Here is a 24,100-nt window from a genome sequence, read left to right as displayed (position 1 = left end):
CCCGGGTCACGAGCATCGGGAACGCGCATTCATATAAACACCGCTGCGCGTCATTCCAGCATTAACAAGAGATATCTGAAGAAAAGTTATTACCTACTAATTACACATGCTTTTTTACACCATCCTCCTGATTTTACACCTTTTACGCGTCATTCCAGCAATAACAAAAGAGACTGTTTGAGAAGGTTAGTTAAAATAGTTACTAATTACACCATTAAATTACCTTCCTCTTTATTTTATACTATTTTACACCGAGAGCATCTTAAACACGCACACGAGCGTGGATCTGCTCTGCTGGAATTCACCCGCGCCCAGGTCACGAGCACCGCGGACGCGCATTCTTATCAACACATCTGCGCGTCATTGCAGCAATAACAAAATAAAGTGTTGGGAAGGTTAGTTAAAAACAGTTAATAATTACTTATTACGCCATTAAAATTGTATTTAAATTACCTCTATAATTCGCATGTCCTAAAGTAATGCATTATTATGTAAGTTTAATTTCTTAACTCAAAATCCTTGTAAAATCTCATTGCATATAGGAATTAATCAAGTAAAGCATGGGTTTTTAGTGTTAATTTAAAACAAGGTCATACTCCACAATGTGTTTGTATTAGTGTATTTATTAACAAAAGCAATTCATTTATTATTATAATTTATATAATATTTATTATTTATTTTTTAAGTTTTGTTTGTTCATTTATTATAGTTTTTATTAATCTTTATCAATTTTAATGATAATAATGTTGGTTATTGTAGTTCGATCCGTGTGCTGAAGTTACTTTGTTCTGCGGAGATTTGAAACAAACACGGCGTGGCACCAAACAGAGATTCACCAACACAATCTCACGGCAATTCGTAACTTTTTGAATTAGTGGCTAATTCTTATAATCTTGTACGATCTAATTCGTACAATTTGCTCATCCCCCAATGACGGTTAGGTTTAGGGGTGGGGTTAGGTGCCACACCTCCTTTTTAAAATCGTACAATTTCGTACAACTGAACTCGTACAAATTAGCCACTAAACTGGCAAAGCGTAAAATACTTACGTTTTCTTGTGAGATCAGACTGATTCACCTGTGCTGGATCTGCTCAACAGATGATCCACACAGCCATCAAACTTCTTCAGTGATAAAACCAGCAACATGACCGAGTCCTGAGCAAATACAATGCTATCGCATGATAATCAGTAACCTTTTGATTTAGTGCACTGTAAAACAAAAATGTTGTTTCAACTTTAATAAGTGTTTGTGCTGCCTTAAATTTTTTAAGTTTACTTTAATAAAATTATGAAGTTGTCTTAACTCAGGTTAAAGTTGACAGGACTTGACAAAAGTGTAATGGACGTGGTCAAGTTTAGTTAACTTAGATAAATTGTTGTAATTATGAATGATGTTGATAGGGCTTTGTTATTCAAGTGTAATGGACAAGGTTTAAGTTTAGTGAACTTAAAGATTGAAGTTGACTCTCTCATTCACACATTCTGGCTAATTAGTTTTTATTAAATTCGGGGAAAAGAGCACCCAGAGGAACCCAAACCAACAAGGGGAGAACTGCTTACAGATTGTGGATATTGTACTGCTTACAGAAATTAAGATCTTTTAATATACACTGTAAAACCCAATAAATTACCTTTTGAGGAAACTGATTTCAACAAACCATTTAAGTTCAAAAACTAATCCTAATGAGTCCAGTGAACTTAATCCATTTGAGTAAATGAAGCATTTTGAGGACAGTAAAACCCAATAAATGAAGTGAACTCAAACCAGTTAAGTACTGTGAAACGCAATAAGTTAAGGCTACTCAAACAGTTTGAGGAAACTGATTGCTACAAACCATTTGAGTTCAAAAACTAATCCGTATGAGTACTGTGAACTCCATTTCAGTTGAAGTAATGAGGTATTTAATGAACTCATTACCTTCAACACTGAGTTCAAAACTCCTTTCAAATGAGCAGAACTAACTTTTAGATAATTTTGAGTTAACTAATTTCATTATTTAATGATGCATATGATGATTATTGAATGCTGCAGTAGTATTGTCCATATTAAGTTAATGTTAGTAACTAATAAAACGTTTTAGAAAAGTGTGAACATAAATAATAATAGCCTACTTATTAAGCATTAAAATAAAACATATTCTTTACATAACAAATAGAATTACTCTGTATTTATAATTGCTTCTAATTATAAATAAACATGCTTTTACAATTTCTAGGGTCGAGACATATACATAATATTTATTTATTCCATATTGAATCGTTGTCTTTAATGTTTCATTTAGATATTATTAAAACCCTTTTAACCAATAAACGTAATTATACTGAATAATAAATGAGTTAAATTTATACATACAGATTCTGCTATAAATGTTTTAGAGATGATAATTGACTAAGCGGCAAACTCCCGCTCTCCCTCAAGTCGTGAAGCAAAAATCCGCTAATCCTGGCTGGCTCGATATGGAGCAAATTTCTATTTAGCTCACTGTTAAAATGGCAGACTTTACAGCAGAAAAGAAAAGGTGTTTACAGCCTGGTACAAAGAACGATTTTGGTTCATATAGATATGACCCTTCATGACAACTTCGAGGGGGTGAATTTTTTTATAACTCATTCGTTTCCTTTATATTGAGTTTGCATAATTAAGGGCGTGGCCACTTGAGTGACAGATAGATCTTACTGCTCACTGTCTCGTCACCTCAGCTGATTCCGGCTGATTAGCTGCTGAACTCTGCATGTACATCGTATTTCTGTGTTGTTTTATGTGGCTTTACACAGTCAGTTGCCTTTTAGAATTATTTCCTACAATTATCAGATGATATGGCATGCTGCATGCACTTAATTGTGCTCACAAACCATTCACGTGGACTCCCATTTCCCAGGTGAGTGAAGTTATATACTTATATAACATCTCTATACATGTGTTTGTTTTATTTAAGATCATTTAAAATGTTCTTTAGAACTGCATGCACTCCAGAATCTGCCAGATTGATTAGCTGTAGGCTCTAGATCAGTCATCTGAAGCGTTGTCATACAGTGTTATGCTGGATTTCATCAATAGTCTTACATTAACTAACACAGACTATATGTGAAGTGTTTGGAAGTAATTCGCATTTCCCTCCTGTAGAGAAACGTCATAAGGACAATGTTTAGTGGCTTAATGTGTTACAGCAGTGTTTTTAAAAGACTAAACACTTTATTGATATAGTATACAACCAAGCACATGTGGTCAGAACACAAACAAGTCGCAGGTAATGAAGTAGTAAGCGTTTCTCTCAAAGGAAAACCAGTCTAAGCAAAATACTAGCAGGCGTCTGTAGCTCCACCTCTTAGACCTTATTTGGTTACCGCTGGTTGAAGCGATGACGTAACAAAATAGCAGCAGTTGGCCACGCCCACTTGTAGCTTCATTTGCGCTCTTGAGAAACTTGTGGGTGACGTCACGAATACTACATCCATGTCTTTTCCAGTCTATGTAATTGACCTATGTTTATTAAATCTATACGCTGCACTGTTTAAAAAGTAAAATATCATATGCAAATTAAGTGCATGTGTTTAACAAACAAAAAGAAACAAAAACACACATTTCTATGTACTTATATAATTTAATATTTTGGTTCCATGACACAATAGTTTTGCACATATAACTCTTTTAAACACCAAATGTACATAACATCACATTTATATTGCATCTTTGTAACACTTTGTTTAGTTTTTTCGGCCGTTTTGTTTGTTTTAAATGAACCACCGATGCATGTCAAAAAGAATAAAGGGTTAAAAACACACAGTATTATCTAGCACTACCTTCAACACGTCACAGAACATGAATGGAATGACTTAAACGCATGATTTCATTCACCTGCACAGATGATAACACAATGACGATCTCTTAAAAAAAAATGTAAACAAAACACAACGGGCGGCAGATATAGATACTCTCCCGCCGCCATTGATTTAAACAGCAATAGAGAAGTACCTCTGAATATGAATGAGCATGCGTGATGATGGGGAGACTAGATCAAGAGTTCAGCAGTATACAGTTTCATTTAACTTAGATTTATTCACAGAGACGAAAACAAAAGGACGGGCACATGATGGAGGAGAAAAGGACAGCGCTTCTATTTGAAGTCCAGCAGGTTACAGTCGATTTTGTAGTACACATAGGGATAGTATTCCTGCTGGCTGAGGTTCAAGCCAGGAATGTCCATAGCAGATTGCTGAAAGCGGAAAAGAGACAAGAAAAACATCTTTAAGCTGTTAAAGTCTGTTTGAACAGGATGTTGCTGAGACTTTTATTTTAGCATGTTGATGCACAGGGGCAACATCTTTCATCCAAAGATTTAAGCAAATCTTATAAAAGGTTTGTGTATAATCAAATGAGTAAAAGAGCACAAGTTCATCACTTCCTGATAAACCGGAGCAAATATGAGTCAGAGATATGTAGCTGAGTGCCACTGTGGTATTTTTTGTTCTAGGTCTGGGCGATAAAATCGATATTTATTGACCGAACACCATTGTCAACATCGATTAAAAAAAATTAAGCAGGGCTCAACAATAAGCACTGCCCGATGGCCCGGGGCCAGCGTGAGAGATGTTCAGGACAGTAGAGAGAATCGTCACTGGCCCGATCAGGCCAGTGTTGCCTTGTCACAAAATTTTAAGTAGCCTGCGACTATTTGTCAATAGTGTGCAAATACAGTCTGAGAATCGAAAAACTATTTCTGCTTTTAAGTCTTTGATTGCTACCATTTCTGTGAAGTCGTAAACACCATCTTGCTTTTCGGTTCCTTTTATTTGATTGGATGTTGTGAGCACATTATTATTTTCCACAACCAGGTAAAAACCAGTACAGTGAAGAGACGGCAACATCAAATTATGAGGCTAAAAAAAAAAAATCTGTTTCTAACGTGGAAACCGACATTTACATGGGTACAAGACGACGTAAAAAAATGAAGTGATGTTTTGCATAGTTTTCTGTCACTTTTAAGTCAGCCACCTTTTGTTTTGCAATAAAATACATACACATTTTCCATACTGCTGTATTTTACTGCTAAATATTTTAACATTGTCTTAAATATTTTTATTCTAGGTTCACAGACATTATTTTTGACACATTGTTTCAAATATGTGGCTAAGAAATAGCTGTTTTTTTATTTATTTATTTATTTATTTTGGTGGGGCCAGTAAACATTTTGGCAGGGCAAGTAAAAACCTGAACCGCTGGTCCAGTCGGGTCAGTAGAAAATGTCCTTAGCATTGAACCCTGTTAAGTATCTGAAGCTCTGTAGTTTTAATAAAATGTGGCTGCTTAGTGTGCGCCTTGGAAGAAATGCCAATAAGCTTAGGGTTACAGTTTGTCATTTCCATTTATGGTTAATTATGTAAGCTACACCCACTACCTTAGACAGATCTAATCTGACAATTTAACTACAAACAAACAGGAAGTGCATTTGCAGATTTTAATAAAGATAAAGGGGAAAAAAACGTTTTGTTTTTTTCTTAATGACCTGCACAGATGAATTGTTCACCACTAAACTAGCAATGTGAGCTAACCAGAGGTGTAAAGAGTACCTGAAAACCATACTTGAGTAAAAGTACAGATACCTTACTGTAAAAATTACTCCAATACAAGTTACAAGTCACCAATTCCAATAAGACTTGAGTAAAAGTATTAAACTATGCGATTTTAAAAGAACTTAAGTATTTTACTCATACTGAATGTAGGCTCAAAGAACACTAAGAAAGGTTTTATTTTCTAATATTAAAAATAAAATGGAACACCTCAATGTTTCAAAATAGCAGAACAAATTAGATAAAAAAAATTTAACAAAAAGTCTCAACGGGGGTCAATGCTTTTATTTTTAGTAGTTTTTCAATTGAGTAGGATGTTTTCTCTGTGTTATTATTAAACAAAGAAACTTCAGTAAGACATTTATTCACGTTACACAAAAAAATTAAGCTAAAACATAGCCATGTCATGTCGCAGTGGTTTTTACCATATCAGTAACTGTATTAAGTTCACTTAATTCACATTAAATTAACATTAAATAGACTCTTACTTCCAGGCCTGGATTGGCTAATCGAGAGAACCGGGAGAATTCCCGGTGGGCCGGTCCATTTTTTGGCCACGAGGGCCGGTGTCCCTAGCTGCTTGCACTCTCAGCAGTTGCACTTTTTTTCATTTATTTATTTATTTGACCATAGCCTCACTCTTTTTATTCATTATTTTGCCGCAGCTCCGCTCTTTTTATTTTTTTTCTCGCAGCCCCGTAAACAAAATGCAGCCTGCAAATTATTAATGATGTAACTATCATCATTCGACTCTAAACAGCGGCACCTTAGTGAATGTAAGAATTCGAATAATTAATATTGATTAATAATACACCTGCTCAATGAAAATCAGATGATTCACTACATTAATAAATCTGACATAACTTGATCAGAAATCTAAAAAGGAGAGAAAAAGTTTAAGCCATCAATAAAAGTCTTGCAGGTCATAGTGCCATATTTGTTTTTCATTACAGCCACATAATATCAACAGCGCCACTGTGGTCCAGGGGTCAGCACGTTAAAATATGACACGGCCGACTCGTGTTCGAACCTCATCTGAAAAATTATTTTTTTTTTTTTCATTTTTTATTGTTAGGACATATAATACTGTTAGGGTTGTTGGAAATTTGAAGTTCTAAAGCAGCTGTTTTCTTGAAAAATGACGTGAAAGTGTCTTTAGAAACTGAATTGGAAATTACCTTATTTTAAAAGTCAGTCGTGAACTGAGATGGGCCGGTCCAAGGCTTGAAACTCCAGGGCTGAAAAGGAGTCCCACTCCGGCCCTGCTTACTTCAATGTATTTTACGATAAATTCCTAAAAGCACTTATTTTTGTGGTTTGTGGCAAATAAAGTAGACCCTACACCCTGTAAGAGCCATTCTGCACATCGGCAAATGAAAACATTTCTTTCAGATAAGGCCACGGATGGTTATCAGTGCTGGCACTACTTGATGTTCCGACTTCAGCTTCATCATTTGCTGCAGCCGTGTCGCTAATTAAACACCTGGTATTTGGCAAGCTGCTAATTCATATTCACGTGGTTTAGCTCATAAGTAGCATACAGTACCTCCAGCAGCCTGCAGATGGCGATATCACCTCATCCGCCCAACAAATTAGCCGTGGTAGATAGAAATGCTAACTTGTCGCTTACAATCACAATGTAACGAGTAACTTTAAGCGTCCGTTCAAATGTAGTGGAGTAAAGAGTACATATATTCAATCAAAAATGTAGTCAAGTAGAGAGTTAAAGCTGCTTATATTTTTAATACTCAGTACAAGTACAAAGTAGCCAAAAAAAATACTTAAGTAAAGTAACGAAGTCCATTTACTTAAGTACTTTACACCACTGGAGCTAACAAAAGCAATATGGTTAGTTTTGATTTCATGTGTACTTTACACAATACAAAACCACAGCCTTTGCTCAAAATAGAAAAAGAAAAGAAGGCCTTACGTCAATAATGGCGGCAGCGCTGCTGTCCAGATGCTTGTAAAGATCGTACAAAACCTCCCTCAGCTTCTTCATATTCTTCTTATTGGGCTGGAGCAGCATTGCTTGGAAATTCACTGGCAATCCATATCTGTTCATTCAGGGTGATAAAATTTAAGTTAGTTTTTTCCATGAGCACATTATTTAATAAGCTTAACAACAACTACAACATAAAGATCCACCGGTTTATTTTATTCAGCTTTATTTTTTTACTTGGGTGCAAGTAGGCCTGTCCCAATAATCAATATATGGACTTATGGCACAACACATGGACACGAGCTCATCATTTTTAGTGATGCAATATATATCAGCCATACATAAAAACCTACATTTTAGCTGATTGTGCAACATCTCTATCTCTACTGGAGGTGTCAGGGTCAGCATAGTTAATAACACTGTAGTATTTACTGTAAATTACTATAGTATATTCTCATGTGGGTGTCTGACAACTTAAAATAGATCTGGTAGCAGATATCACAGCCTCTGTTACTCTTTAACTTGTTCACATTTAATATTATTTATTTAGGATATGCACTTTAACATTCTGACTCCAATGCCTCATTATTAAACTGCTCAAATTACTTTAATTAAATTAAATATGCTTAATAATGAAATATGATGTGTTATTTGCATTTTGATGATATTATACTGTCATTCTGGCATTATATAATGATGAGTGTCATAACATCCTTTTAAAATGACAATAATATCGTTTATCACAATATATTTTGCTGCAACATATCATACGACAAAACAGATACCGTGACAGATCTAGGTATATCAGGACAGAATGCTTTGATATCACCTTCCATGTCTTTTTAGTTAGTTTGATTATGTTCATGGTTTACTTGTGGCACTATAGAGTGGAGGTTTGGGGCATGTATAGGGAAGTATTTTGGATGATGATAGATCTACTGTACTTTGTTTTATGTTGTATTTAACTTGTAAAAACCCAATAAACATAAAAAAATTAAATTTTTAAATCATTTTCTTTATTTTTTTATCTTAAGCTTGGCATAATAGAGTGAGCTTTTATTTAAAAAGGAATGTAGTAAACATAATATGAGTAGGATATGAAATATTACCTCAAGACTGACTCCACAAAGACCCTCAGAGCTTTAATGTGGACCCAAGCAATAAACGCCTCGCTGAAGTTCACTTTCAGCCACCGAACAAGTGGACCCTACAGAGTATACATTCAAAAGCATAAATGAGTACAGCCCATTCTGAAAAATTATATTTATCAATTTTCCTTTAAATATAGGTCATATTTTGGTGCATTCAAACAAAACAGATTTATTAAACAGATATAGTTATTTAATTAATATTTTAGTCACCAAACAGGTTCATAAGAAAGATTATATATTTAAATTCATGCAAAATATTCAGGACAAAAATTACGAAATAAAAAATTTCAACAATATTTTATATATTTTTTTGTTTCTCACTAAATTAGCTCTTTTTAAATTTTATATGTAATATTTTTCCATAACATATAAATTTAGGTGTACCCATTTTAGACCATTATCTTAAGTTATCTTGTTAGATAAGCTCCAGATTTAACTTCAGTACTGACTAATTCAATGTATATGCACAAATACAATATTGTAAAGCTTCCTGTAGAAAATATGCATTTAAATATGGGATTTGGGCACTGTACATACAAACTGTTTCTTCTTGTCAGTGGAGAGTCTGGTCATCTCCTCCTTATCCGCTTTCATCTCCTCCTCATTGTACTGGAAATCTCGAACCGTGAACCTGTAAATCAGACACTGGCATCACTAAAGCATCTTTACACTGGATATGAATGATGTGATTGATAAACTCAATGTGGAGCTGAGATAGTCTGCGTACTTGTTTTCTCTGGCCTTGTGTCTGAAGTCATCGATAGCCTTTCTGAAGAGTGTGACGGTAAATAGACCGCTGTCATGATCCTCAAAAAGCAAACTGCAGAGGGGAAAAACAACACTAACGATCAGTACAGAGAATTTCAATACTCATACCACATATCATTCATTCAATCATTTATTCATTTTCCTTCGAATTTAGGTCTGGGCTCTGGCTGGGCCACTGAGTTGTTGTGAAGCCACTCTATTGATATGTTGGCGGTGTGCTTTGGGTCATTGTCCTGCTGGAAGATGAAGCGTCGCCCCAGTCTGAGGTCAAGAGCACTCTGAAGCAGGTCTTCATTCAGGATGTCTCTGTACATTGCTGCATTCATCTTTCCCTCTATCCTGACTAGTCTTCCAGTTCCTGCTGCTGAAACACATCCCCACAGCATGATGCCAACACCACCATGCTTCACTGTAGTGATGCTATTAGCCTGGTGATGAGCGCTGCCTGCTTTTCTCCAAACGTAACGCCTGGCGTTCACGCCAAAGAGTTCAATTTGAGTCTCATCAGAGCAGAGAGTTTAGTTTCTGATGGTCTGAGAGTCCTTCAGATGCTTTTTGGCAAACTCCAGGCGGGGAGTGTCTTCCGTCTGTCCACTCTACCATACAGGCCTGATTGGTGGATTGCTGCACAGATGGTTGTCCTTCTGTAAGATTCTCCTCTCTCCACAGAAGAACTCTAGAGCTCAGACAGAAGAGTGACCATTGGGTTATTGATCACCTCCCTGACTAAGGCCCTTCTCCCCCGATCACTCAGCTTAGATGGCCGGCCAGCTCTAGGAAGAGTCCTGGTGGTTCCAAACATCTTCCACTTACGGATGATGGAGGCCGCTGTGCTCAATGGAACTTTCAGAGCAACAGAAATGTTTCTGTAACCTTCCCCAGCCTTGTGCCTCGAGAGAATCCTGTCTCGGAGGTCTACAGACAATTCCTTTGTCTTCATGCTTGGTTTGTACTTTGACATGCACTGTCAACCCTGGGCCCTTATATAGACAGGTGTACGCCTTTTCAAATGATGTCCAATCTACTGAATTGCCCACAGGTGAACTCCAATGAAGCTGCTGAAACATCTTCAGAGTGATCAGTGGAAACAGAATATGTCTGAGCTCGATTTAAAGCTTCATGACAAAGGCTGTCAATACTGATGTACATGTGATTTTCAGCTTTTTATTTTTAATAAATTTGCAACAATTTCTTTTTTCACATTGTCATTATGGGGTATTGTGTGTCCTATAGCAGTGTTTCTCAACTGGTGGGTCGCGACCCGAACATTTTCGGTGGGTCGCGAAGAGTGAGATAAAAAAAACAACAACAAAAGTTTAATATTTAACTTATTTTGCTTATATCGGACTTTTATTTTGAAATGCGCGTGCGATGAAGCTTGCTATTGGGACTTTTAATTTTGGACAAGCACAAGAGCTTTCGGTGAACTGTATGCAATGCAAAAACTGGCGTGTTTAAGGTCTGTTTTCTTTAAAAATCAACGATCTCCACTAGCTGAGTGATATCCGATATAAAGTGGGTCTCAGATTGTACAAGAAGCACTGCATTAAATTACATTTCCCCCCGCCATGTCTTTATAATATGAGCATTTATTTTACCCCAGTATATTCAATTGAGCTTCTGCACTAGCCTGCCGATTCTGACGGTCGCGTGCGAGTAAACAGCTTTTTGTCTCGTTTTACGCTTGAGCAACTAAATGAATGCTAAAGTTTATTTAACTGAATGTATTTTAATAACATTACAACATCGATGCTGTAAAATGAACCGTATAAAATGGGAAAAAGTTCACAATAACAGGTCACCAGAAGTTTATCAATATGGAAAAACACTAGCTCGGCATATACCCTTTTGACATGTGAAATTCCAGCACAAGTACGACCCCGAATATGTAAAGTGTAGATTTACATATTTTGACGCCAAAAAGGCTTAAAACCTCAGTGTGTCATATGCAGTGAGGTGCTTTCACAAGAGAGCATAAAACCTAAATTAAAACGACATTTAGAAACCAAACATCCCAGTTGCAAGGACAAACCAGTGGACTATTTTCTAAGACGACTCCAATAGCTGAGGGCATCACAAAAGTGCCGAACATCATGTTCAAAACAAGTATGTAATGGCTAAAGAAGATAGAAGTACATCTTACTGTGCTCACCGTGTAGCAAAGGCCAAGAAAGCCCACACAAAAGCAGAACAGCAAATAACTGGTGATTATTATAAAATGGTTATGATCATTTTAAGAATTTTACTTTAGTTTGCTGGTTTCGGTTCAGTTCAACCAGATCAGTGGTAATGTTTTATTAACAGTTCAGTTTAGTTCATGGTAACTTTTCCTTACCCTAACCACTGTTTACAGTATTTGACATTTTTACTCTGTAATATTTCTATAATTTGATACATTTTGTTAAATAACAGCAGTACAATATTGTTTATTTGTAAGTCGTGGTGATTTTGTTCTATAGGACTGAAGGATTCGGATTTCTGCTTTCCAATCCGTCTCATCATGCACCAACGTTTATCCTTTTCATCATCCTGTTTCTCAGTATTTAACTGTGAATTGATTTTAACTAATGAATAAGTTAAAACTGCTTACTGCAAGAATGTTCTGTGTCCTTGTTTCTCTTTTTGCCTGTCTATTTTAACTTTGTTTTCTGGAGACACACAAACCAGGTCATAGGTCATGGAGATCTCTCTCTCTCTCCCCATACAGAGGAGAAGAAGACACCTGTTCTAGTTGTCCTGATATTGCCTATAATATTATAGCTGTTTGATTGATCTATTTTTGAGTATAATAAATTCTAATGTAATTCCTTTTTGTGTGGAGACAGACTGTGTGTAGTGAAGATATTGCAGCAGACTGTTGATGGAAGCAGTCTTGAACCAGCCTGATAACACAGCTGAACGTACAAGAAACATCCTTGAGTCTTTAACACAGATGGTCGTTTGTGTCTATTGTTTTCCTGGTTTAGCTTTTTACAGGTCGGAGATCAGCTCCTAATAACTTAAGGCGACCTCACCTCTAGGCATCAGGTCGCCATCCATATCTGGAGACAGATACAATGCTTTCTTTGACGCACGCATTAAGGCCATCCATATCTGGAAGTAGATACTATGTATCTTTGACGCATCTATTTAGAATTGTCTATTTCTGTTGTAACCAATGAGAACTGTTTACCTGGATCCCATCCTTTCTGGACTTGTGTAAAGAGTATAATTGTTCGATTGTTGAAACTGTAAGCAGAGCGGCCTAGGAACTCATTGCGAGTGTTGAAGCTGGCTTCTGCAAATGAAACTGCAAACTATCTTCAGTAAACTTAATTTATTTTTTTTAAATCTCTGACTCTGGCTCTTCTTCATCTACCAGACTGGTCATTCTTTGGGTTAAACTGTAAACTATCCCTACAGGACTATATATATATGACTATGTATATATATATACATACATAGTTCTCCCACTAACTCTAGCTCTTAATTTTCTGAGCACTAGCAGTTGCTTTGTATAATTAGCATTTCTTGTGTGTATTGCCTCTTGTTGAATCACTGAATGTCTCCTTACTTAAGAATCACTGAATGCATACTTACTTTGTAGATCGTGGCACCACCATTTCTGCAAGAGTCTCATACGTGCGCTGCCAGTCAGTATAATTTGTCCTAAATGGTTAGAAACACACTGTGAGCATGTGCATAAGAGCAATTCAGGAGTTGTGTGACTGTCTTCAAATATTTTCAGACTTGTTCATTTTTTTGTGTTGAGGAATCCGTCACTTACTTTGGTACCACTACAAGTAAAGTAATGAGGTACTCCGAATCCAGCACAAAGTCGTCTTTCTTGACAATATCAGCCAAACTCCTGGTCAACAGACTCCCTCTGATGACAACACAAAACCACACGTTAGTTGATTGGAAAAGGCTATGTCCATACAAGTGTCTCTCAAGTACGTTTCGGGAGGACCACCAGCTCTCACATTTGATTCAGATCATCATTGGCAAAGACTAAAAGATCTGTAATGGGTGTGACAGACAAAGGAGACATCCAAAACATGCAGTGCTGCTGGGCCCCCAGGAACCTGGTTGAGAAACACTGGTTTACACTGTACTACAATAGCTATTTCCATCCAAAGATGCTAATTAAATTTATCAGACAAAATGGTCACTTCCTGATAAACTGGAGCAAAGTTTTGAGTATCAGTTTTAAAATCACACAATAAAATAAAAATATTAAATTAAATGATGAAATAAAACTAATAATGTGAGTTAATCTGACATGTGTAAATGCACTCACGCATTCTTCCTCTCTAGATTCTGTAAGTTTCCCTTCAGGTTGTTGTAGGCCGATGCTCGAGCTTTCAGGTCATTGTCGATCTGTGAGACTTGCTGTGAACAGCAGGGGGAGAGAGTCGAGAGAGTTTCATTTAAAACGGCATCAAAACCATAACAGGAGGACTCAACTTCACAGATATTTCTCAGTAAAACATATTTTATTGGACTCTCCTGCTTTTAATGTTTGTAGAAACTCTTCTATAAAGTGAATTTACTGACCAGATTTTTTACATTTATTTTTACATAATTAATTAATGTACAAAATATTATTTAATATATCTTGCATTCATTTGTATTGCTGGTTTTATTGCATTTATTGCACTTGAGTTTTCAGAATTATTGTTGTCATGATGCTGTTGACATGCCATTAAATAAACAATAATCATAGTTTTCTATAAGGATAGATTCAGATCACTTGCCTTGGAAATGATCTCAGAAATGTTCTTCAAGGATTGTTTGATGGGGTATTTGGCCATATCCCATTGAAATCTCGTGACGTAGGTGACCAGATCCACTAAACACAGCAGGGATACAATCAACAAAACGAAAACTGTATAATCTTATTTCACGCCACAGACAGCAGTGATACTGACCTCCATTAGCCAGCAGATTCTCCTGCACTTTATCTCGACTGTCCTCCAACACGTCAGCCATGTACTGAGCCACCTTCTTCACCACACTGTGAACAACATCAGAAGAGTTCACAACCCTCTGAAAACTCTCCCCAAAGCTCTAAAACAGGGAATTCGGCATAACATCAAACACTGAGGTGGCCTAGAAGCCCCTTTTCAGGGTGGTGTGCTTATTTGGGGCTTCTCCACACCGTAACTCTCCTAGATGTGGGACAGACAGTGAAGGTGGATCATATTGTCGGGCCGGGAGTGTGCCAGAAAATCTCCCCCACACTATTACACCACCACCACCAGCCTGAGTTGTTGATACAAAGCAGGATGGATCCATGCTTTCATGCTGACGACGCCAGATTCTGACCCGACCATCTGAATGTGTCAGCAGAAATGGAGACTCATCAGAGCAGGCAACGTTTCTCCAATCTTCTATAGTCCAGTTTTGGTGAGCCTGTGTGAATTGTAGCCTCAGTTTCCTGTTCTTAGCTGACAGGAGCGGCACCCGGTGTGCTCTTCTGCTGCTGTAGCCCATCCGCCTCAAGGTTGGACGTGTTGTGTGTTCAGAGATGCTCTTCTGCAGAGCTCGGTTGTAACGAGTGCTTATTTAAGTAACTGTTGCCTTTCTATCAGCTGGGAACCAGTCTGGCCATTCTCTTCTGACCTCTGGCCTCATCAACAAGGCATTTGCGTCCACAGAACTGCCGCTCACTGGATATTTCCTCTTTGTCGGACCATTCTCTGTAAACCCTAGAGATGGTTGTGTGTGAAAATGCCAGTAGATCAGCAGTTTCTTAAAACCCTAGAGCAGTCTGGCACCAACAACCATGCAACGTTCAAAGTCACTCAAATCTCCTTTCTTCCCCATTCTGATGCTCAGTTTGAACTGCAGCAGATCGTCTTGACCATGTCTACATGCTTAATTGCATTGAGCTGTTACCATGTGATTGGCTGATTAGAAATTTCGTTAACAAGCAGTCTCATCTATATATAAATTTACACTCAGAATTTTTAGCCCCCCTGAATTATTAGTCCCTTTTTTTCCCCCAATTTCTGTTTAACGGAGAGCAGATTATTATTTTTTTAAGCACATTCCTAATCATAATAGTTTTAATAACTCATTTCTAATACCTGATTTATTTTATGTTTTCTATGATGACAGTACACAATATTAGACTAGATATTCTTCAAGACACTTCTATACAGCTTAAAGTGACATTTAAAGGCTTAACTAGGTCAATTAGGTTAAGGCAGGTTAGGATAACTAGGCAAGTTATTGTATAATGATGGTTTGTTCTGGAGAGTTTTGAAAAAATATAGCTTTAAGGGGCTAATAATATTGACCTTAAAATGGCTTTTAAAAAAATTTTAAACTGCTTTTATTCTAGCCGAAATAAAACAAATAAGACTTTCTCCAAAAGAAAAATATTATCAGACATACTGTGAAATTTTCCTTGCTCTGTTAAACATCATTTGGGAAATATTTAACAAATAAATTCAATGGGGGGGGGGGGGGGTAATTCTGACTTCAACTGTATGTATGTGTATATATATATATATTAAACAAACTTTTATATTTAAATATGATTGATTAATATTTGCCCAGCTCTAATATAAACAATATATAAATATATATATATTTAAATAAAATACAACAATAAACCACTGTTCACTGTAAAGTTAAAGTATGCTGCAGTATTTTTATCAGGTAACTACATTTAAATTATATTTAAATATAAAAATATATACAATATAATAGACTTCAAAACACTAGAGTATATCTGGATTTATCAGAGGCAGAGAAATCAAAATCTCACATCATACAGATGAGCCATACATATCATCTCTGAAAAAGAAGCTAGCATGGAAGCAAAGTGCTAATAACTCATTTTAGGTAGATGTCATGATATCCTCACCTCTATATGAGATTCCTCAGCACACAGGAGGAAAGAAACACATGTACGTTTGACAAAACTCTGACCACCGATACACTCTTGCTAGAAACCCCAACAACTCAGTGCTGCAAACACTACTCCAGGCCCATAGCCAGGGGGGGTTCGGGTGGTTCGAAATTATAGTAATTAATTTATTCGTTCATTTTTCTTTTAGATTTGTTTGTTTGTTTTTCCTTCCCATGTTGAATTTTATAGCCAAATACTTCACAATAAGATCCATTTAAGTGGTCTGTCTAGAAAGGATGGGGAAGCTCAGTAGGGTGGTTAGAAAATAATGTGTACTTGTGCATTGATTTAATTCTGTAATGTGAAAATAATGAATATATTGATGTTAAAACCTATTATGTAAAAATCCCTTTTATAAAAATCACATTTAAACACAGTTGTGTTGCAGCTGTTTCTGAATATAAGCAGCTTCTAATAGTAATGCATTGTTTATAATCAGACTTGATATAAACAGTCTGCAGAAACACATTCTCCCCATCTACATGTCATCAGAGGGAGGAAAGCCCCGCCCACTAGTGACTATCTCTCCCTCATTAGCATAGGACGTTAGTCTTGTTTTTCAATCTGCCACTATGCTGACACACAGGCATCTGTAGCTCCGCCCTCTTTTAAAAAGAGCACAGTCTCATTTGAATTTAAAGCAAATTCAAAGCCTAAAAGAGTCAATTTCAAAGAGTTCTAAAACATTACTTATGGGTTATTTTGAGCTGAAACTTCACATAGACAACATTATTTACTAAACATTAGTCATTAAAACTGACATCACTTACAAGAAATTAAAATTAGAATGTTTAAAAATGTTTTCAAATCTCACATTGGGAAATATTTGGGAAAAAAATGTAATTACTCTTTACAACGTACACACAAACAGTACGTCAAAAGTATTATGCTGAATGTAAAAGACAAACTTTACCTCTCCACAAAAGCGTCCAGCTTGGCCAGCTCATCAGACAGTCCCACTAGCACATCTAAAGTGCCGACCTGCGGTGTTGGGTGAAGAGAAACAGAGACACTTTGATCAGCATCCAGTATAATGCAGCAGAACAAACTCAGCCAGGCTGGATTTAATGGTAGAAACATCAGGGGCCGCCGGTGCTTAGAGTGGCGCCGCTTCTGTTCCCGCCCAGTCAGGCGGAAAACGACTGGTTAGGATGACACAGGGCAGAAGGGTCACCAATGGGAACAACTCTTTCAAAAAGAGAAGATCATGAAAGTGTTGCGTTTTTTTTTTGGTGAATATTCTCCATATATAAGCCTGATATTTTGAAAACAGTCATCAACAAAACCACATCAACTTTTTGTTTTTTTGTTTTTTCCATTTAAAAATATATATATAAATAAAAAATAGAATAAATATTTTTTATAAAAAAATACAAATAAAATAATTATTAAATAAATTTATTATATTCAAATATATTTATTATATTTCAGACATTATAGTTTTAAAAGGACTACTTAATTATTTCGTCAAAACCACATAAAAATGTTGTACCAAAAAAATTAAAAAATATTTTTTATATATATATATATATATATATATATATATATATATATATATATATATATATATATATATATATATATATATATATATTACATAAAAATTACACAAATTAGAATTAATAAAACTAAAAATACATATATAATTATTAAATAAATTTATTCTATTCATTATATTTATTATATTTAGCTTTTTAATGTCAGACTTTATAGTTTTAAATTTAAATCATGGCGACGCAGTGGGTAGGTTCTCGCCTCACAGCAAGATGGTCACTGGTTCAAGCCTCAGCTAGGTCAGTTGGCATTTCTGTGTGGAGTTTGCATGTTCTCACAGTGTTCACGTGGGTTTCCTCCAAAAGACTGGAGTTGGGTTGTCCAAAGACATGCGCTATAGGGGAATTGGGTAAGCTAAATTGTCCGTAGTGTACGAGTGTGAATGTGAATGAGAGTGTATGGGTGTTTCCCAGTGACTACTTTATTATTCTGTCACAGTAATTGTGTGTGCATGTGAAATGTCACTTGAAGGCAACAAAACCACATTAAATATTTGTTTTACTAAGTTGTTACATTTAAAAATTTATTAATAATAATAAAAAATATTAAACATTTATTAATAATAAAAAATTGAAAATTATTTTAAAAAATAAAAAGAAAAGTAATAAAAAATAATAAAAATTTTAAAAAATACAATTTAATAAATAAAACAAAAATTATTACAAAATTTTCATTTAAAATAAATTTAATTAAAAATAAAAATAAATTAAAATAAAATAAAAGTAAATACATTTTATTCATTTATTTCAGCAGAATGAACCGCCAACTTATCCAGCAAGTTTTTACGCAGCGGATGCCCTGTCCAACCCATCCCTGGGAAACATCCACACACACACACTCATACACGGACAATTTATCCTACCCAATTCACCTGGACCGCATGTCTTTGGACTGTGGGGGAAATTGGAGCACCCGGAGGAAACCCACGCGAAGGCAGGGAGAACATGCAAACTCCACACAGAAACGCCAACTGAGCCGAGGTTCGAACCAGCGACTTTCTTGCTGTGAGGCGACAGCACTACCTACTGCACCACTGCCTCACCTATTTGGCCCTTATTAAAACAATAAAAAACTAAAAGTTATGAAAAAAGAAGGTAAATGTGCAAAATGTAAACAAAAGTAACAAGACTATTCTGCCAACAGTCTGGATTTAAAAGCTAGATTAAACGTATGATGCTGATTGGCTGTTGTTGCATTTTTCTGCTGTGTGATTGGCTCTCAGTTCAATCTATATTGAGTAAAAATCTCTAGAGCTTATCAACATACATTTGATCACAGTTTGATTTGATATCATTTACTGGCCGACATGAAGATTTCTGTGAACATTCTTAAAGGCACAGTCCACTCAAAAATAAAAAATGTACTCACTATTTACTCTCCTTCAAGTGCTATTTAATCTGTTGAACACAAAATAAGATATTCTGAAGAAAGCTGAAAACCTGTAACCATTGACTTCCTCAGTAGGAAAAACAAACACAATGCAAGTCAATGGTTACCCGTTTTCAACATTCTTCCGAATATCTTCATTTGGGTTCAACAGAATAAAGAAACGTTGGAACAAGTAAGAGTGAGAACATGTTGACAGAATTTAAATTTTGGGTGAACTAGCAGAGAATGAATAACCAATCATAATCAAGTATTCCAGACAGCAGTGTAAAAAGAAGTGCTGTAAAAGAGGAAGAGGAACAGCCTGTGACCTTGAGATCAGGAATGTTGAACTTGTTGTTGGTGGAGAGGTTGTTGGTGCGTGTTGTGGCCGTCATTAGTTTGTCCCATGTCTGCTGACAGGTTTTCTCTCCGGGAGCAGAAATCAACCAGAACTCTGTCATGGCTGCTGAATGAGTGAGTGATGGAGAGTCTGAAAAGACATAGAGATGCTAATAAGAATTAATACACTCTGAATCTGCCACTATGCTGATGCATAGGTGTTTTTTAGCTCAGCGCTCTATTGAAAAGACCAAAATCTCATTTGAATTTAAAGTGACAGTCACCAAAACGCCACAATTAGGATCAAAGCCTAAAAGAGTTAGTTTCAAAACATTATTTGTGTGCTATTTTGAGCTGAAACTTTACCCTCTAGAGCAGGGGTGCCCAAGCCTTTTATTATAAAGGGACAAAAACTAAACTTGATTGAGGGGTGTGGGCTGAAGCTAAATATACCAAACCATATTACATTAAATTTGCAATGGGCAAAAAACTGCAAAGGGAATATTAAGTTTTGAGAAATAAAAATGAAATTTGCAAACAAAAAACGAACTGCAGATAAAAATCAAGCAGTGCAAAGAAAAAAATATATATATATTTGCAAAAAAAACTATACAGTTGAAGTCAGAATTATTCGCCCCCCTTTAAATTTCTTTTCTTTTTTAAATATTTCCCAAATGATGTTTAACAGAGCAAGAAAATTTTCACAGTATGTCTGATAATATTTCTTCTTCTGGAGAAAGTCTTATTTGTTTTATTTTGGCTAGAATAAAAGCATCTTTTAATTTTTTAAACACCATTTTGAGGACAAAATTATCAGCCCCTTTAAGAAAAATTGTTTTGTTTTTTTGATAGTCTACAGAACAAACCACTGTTATACAATAAACTTGCCTAATTACCCTAACCTGCCTAGTTAACCTAATTACCCTAGTTAAGCCTTTAAATGTCACTTTAAGCTGTATAGAAGTGTCTTGAAGAATATCTAGTTTAATATTATTTACTGTCATCATGGCAAAGATAAAATAAACCAGTTATTAGAAATGAGTTATTAAAACCATTATGATTAGAAATGTGCTGAAAAAAATCTTCTCCTAGTTAAACAGAAATTGGGAAATAAATCAGGGGGACTAATAATTCTGACTTCAACTGTATATATTTGCAAAACATTTTTTTAGCACTGCCTTTACAAAACCAAAATGTTACAAGGGAACTTACAGGCCCAGACCTACTGGGCTGTAAGACCACTTTGGTGATACTGTGTCTCCAGGTGATGACGTCGCTTAAAGCAGGGGTTCCCAAACTTTTCAGCCCGCAACCCTCAAAATAACAATGTCAGTGACTCGCAACCCCCATTTTTCAAGGTGGTTAGACTGTAAAAATATAAATGTTGCAGACACAACTATAGGCATTTATAAACATGAGCATATTGACAACACAAAAATGCAACAGTCTATTAACCATATAATGTTTTTTTAGCCATTTATTAATTTAATTATATTTTAATATAAAAATTAAAGGCTGATGGCAGATTTTTATTTGTTTGTTGTTGTTTCTTTAACGCAACTATTAATTATCTTCTGTGAGTTATGAACAAAATATGATCAATCAAATAGCTTAATAAAATTTATTTGAGTTTTGGAAATCACCAAGCGACCCCTTGTCATTGTCACGCGACCCCCACTATGAGAACCATTGGCTTAAAGGTCCGGGCCTGCCGTAAACACCCAAGTTCCCTTGAAAACTATATATATATATATATACTATATTTTTACTCTTTTTTTTTTTTTTATTAATAGCAAATATTTTAATTTTTTTAACAAGCAATTTATTTATTTTTTTACACTGCTTGATTTTTATTTGCATTCTTTTTTGTTCGCAAATGTTATTTTTATTTCTCAAAAATTAATTTTCCCTTTTGAGTTCTTTATTTTTGTTAGCAACATTTATTTTTATTTCACAAAAAATTATTTTTGCTTTGTAATTTCGGAAGATTTGCATTTACTTATTTATTTTTTGCTCAATACTTCATTTTTTGGTTGCAAAACTTTATTTTGCAAGCATACTTGGCCCTAGATTGACGCCATATAATCTTCTCCAGGAAAAAAATAAATAAAAGGAAATATTGTGAAAATTGTGATAAATCTGCACTTGGGAAATATTTGGAAAAGAAAGCAGCAATACTTTGAATAAAAATAACATCCTTGATGATCAGAATTTCTTTTCAGTAATAGAGCAGGTAGGATTTGCAATAGTATTCATTTCTTAGAATACAAAAAAAAAATCAACAAATTTCATGTTTAGTAACATTTTAAGATGTGTTCAAAAACAGTAAACCTGTATATTTTTTCCTAATAATATTGATTGGAAAGGGCTGTAAATACTTTAGAACTGTAAACAATTATAGTTAAAAAAAAAAAACTTGTATTACTTCAAAATTATGATTTACGTCTAAACATAAACTCACAAAACATGCTTTAATTGAAATCACAGTTTTAACCTTGCCAAATATGACTGTATTTTCCATGAGCTAGAACTTCCCCTTTATATTCAGCTATACATAAATATGAAAAATGCTAAAAAAAAAAATAAAAAATAATATTGGTACAATCTGACAACCATTGTAAGCTGTGTATTTTCTTTGTCAGAGCGCTTTATGAATGTAAATAAATATGAAAGTAAGAGAATATTAATTGTGGACATGGTCAGCCTGACCTGATTGGGTAATTTCCTCAAAATGAATGAAAGTCACGAGATGAAACAGAGGCCTGTCAGACTGACCTTCAATCTAAAGAATGGACACTTCTCTTATATGTCTAATAATCTTATATGAGCTGTCTAGTTAGTATTGATATTATATATTTGATCACCTCCGACCATCGTCAGTCACAACTTTAAATATGACAACATAAACACGCAGTATTACATCCATACAGTGTCAGAAATCTGCATAAATACACTCAAATCTATACTGCGATATCTTTAGGAAATATAATGTCAATTGACTATCTAAAACAGCTTAATAAATCGTTTGTAACGCATATAAACAAGACGAAGCTCAGTCAGCTCTAATCCACACTAGCAAATACAGCTAAAGCTGCAAACGTTACAGCACGATCACACACAACACGCTTAAAACCGCCGTTTCTCCAGCGGATCTCACCTGAGTTCAACGTTAATGAGACGACGTGGCGATTATTTGGTAATTTCAACAAAATAATTTCCAAAGGATCAGTCTTAGGATTTGATATTCATAATGACACTACAGTGTTTCCAAAGGCTTCACTCACGGTCAGCTGATCGACTGCTGAACTGCGCATGCGCATTCACACTCGACAGCGACACATGAAGGTGTGGAGTTTGAATGGAAAGCTGTGTTTGATGTAACCACTGTAGAAAACTAAAAAAAAACTATGTAAAATAGGGCGCAAACACACAACAAAAGTAGGTAAGTGAAAGTAAACTCAATTTGGCGCTGATAATAACAGCCTTTACTTTCACTGATGACTGCACACATCACAAACTCACCCACATGAACAAATACTACAGTGGTTTATAGTAAACACTAGTGTTATTGAACCATACTTTAGTAAAGTACTTCACTTAATCAGATGTGGTGATTATATTGTTGCTATTGTGATTAGCCAATACTGTACTAATCAACCATGATAATAATACAATACAAAACAGTTTACTGTAGTAAAAACTAAACTTTACCACATTATAAAATACAATTTATCAGTTCACTATAGTTAATATACTAGAGCATTCATTTAGAAATATAATAAATATTTCTAATATTTCAATTGGAAATATATGTCTGGTATAATACACTTCATACATACTTCAAAAACACAGTATTTACTATAAATTACTATAGTATTTTTTATGTGGAAACTTGAATGTAAATTGTATGTGTAAAATGTAAAAAGAATGTATATAAAATTGTTGTTTACCTGTTGTTTACATTAAAAAATACTATAATAGTTTATAGTAAATACTGTAGTGTTATTGAACCATACTATTTTACATTACTTCACTTAATGGTAACACAACAACTATAGTAATAAAAGCAGATTACTCATAACTGTACTACATTTGTGCAACTTTAATACAACATAGTTTACTGTAGTAAACCTAAATTATACCACATTATTTATTACAGTTTATCAGTTCACTATAGTTAATATACTAAACCATTCATTCGGAAATACTTGTATATATATATGTCTGGTACAGTACACTTCATATATAGTTTAAAAACACAGTATTTTCTATAAATTACTATAGTATTTTTCATGTGGAAACTTGACTATTATTTATTTTGAGCATATTTGTAAAAGATTTTAATATATTATTATTGTTTACCTGTTGTTTACATAAAAAACACTATAATAGTTTATAGTAAATACTGTAGAGTTATTGAGCCATACTATGGTAATGTACTTCACTCAATGGTAACACAACAATTACAGTAATATAGGCAGCTTGCGCAATACTCTACTAAGTTTTCT

General features: G+C 35.0%; 1 protein-coding gene across 1 annotated transcript; it reads right to left on the bottom strand.

Annotated features, from left to right (window-relative positions):
- Positions 1 to 3,583: 3,583 nt before the first annotated feature.
- On the bottom strand, positions 3,584 to 22,872 carry atp6v1c1a (ATPase H+ transporting V1 subunit C1a). The gene is given in 13 exon segments (NM_201322.1): positions 3,584 to 4,215; positions 7,500 to 7,626; positions 8,621 to 8,718; positions 9,200 to 9,293; positions 9,390 to 9,482; positions 13,010 to 13,078; positions 13,197 to 13,295; positions 13,710 to 13,801; positions 14,167 to 14,261; positions 14,341 to 14,426; positions 17,245 to 17,312; positions 19,583 to 19,743; positions 22,750 to 22,872. Coding segments are annotated over 12 exon segments (1,152 nt in total). The 5' UTR covers positions 19,715 to 19,743; positions 22,750 to 22,872; the 3' UTR covers positions 3,584 to 4,116.
- Positions 22,873 to 24,100: the final 1,228 nt, after the last annotated feature.

This window comes from Danio rerio, chromosome 16 (genome assembly GCF_052040795.2).
Source record: "Danio rerio strain M-AB ecotype USA chromosome 16, GRCz13ab, whole genome shotgun sequence".
Taxonomy (NCBI): domain Eukaryota; kingdom Metazoa; phylum Chordata; class Actinopteri; order Cypriniformes; family Danionidae; genus Danio; species Danio rerio.
Note: the sequence above shows the minus strand (reverse complement) of the source record. Positions and strands in the feature narration are given on the sequence as shown.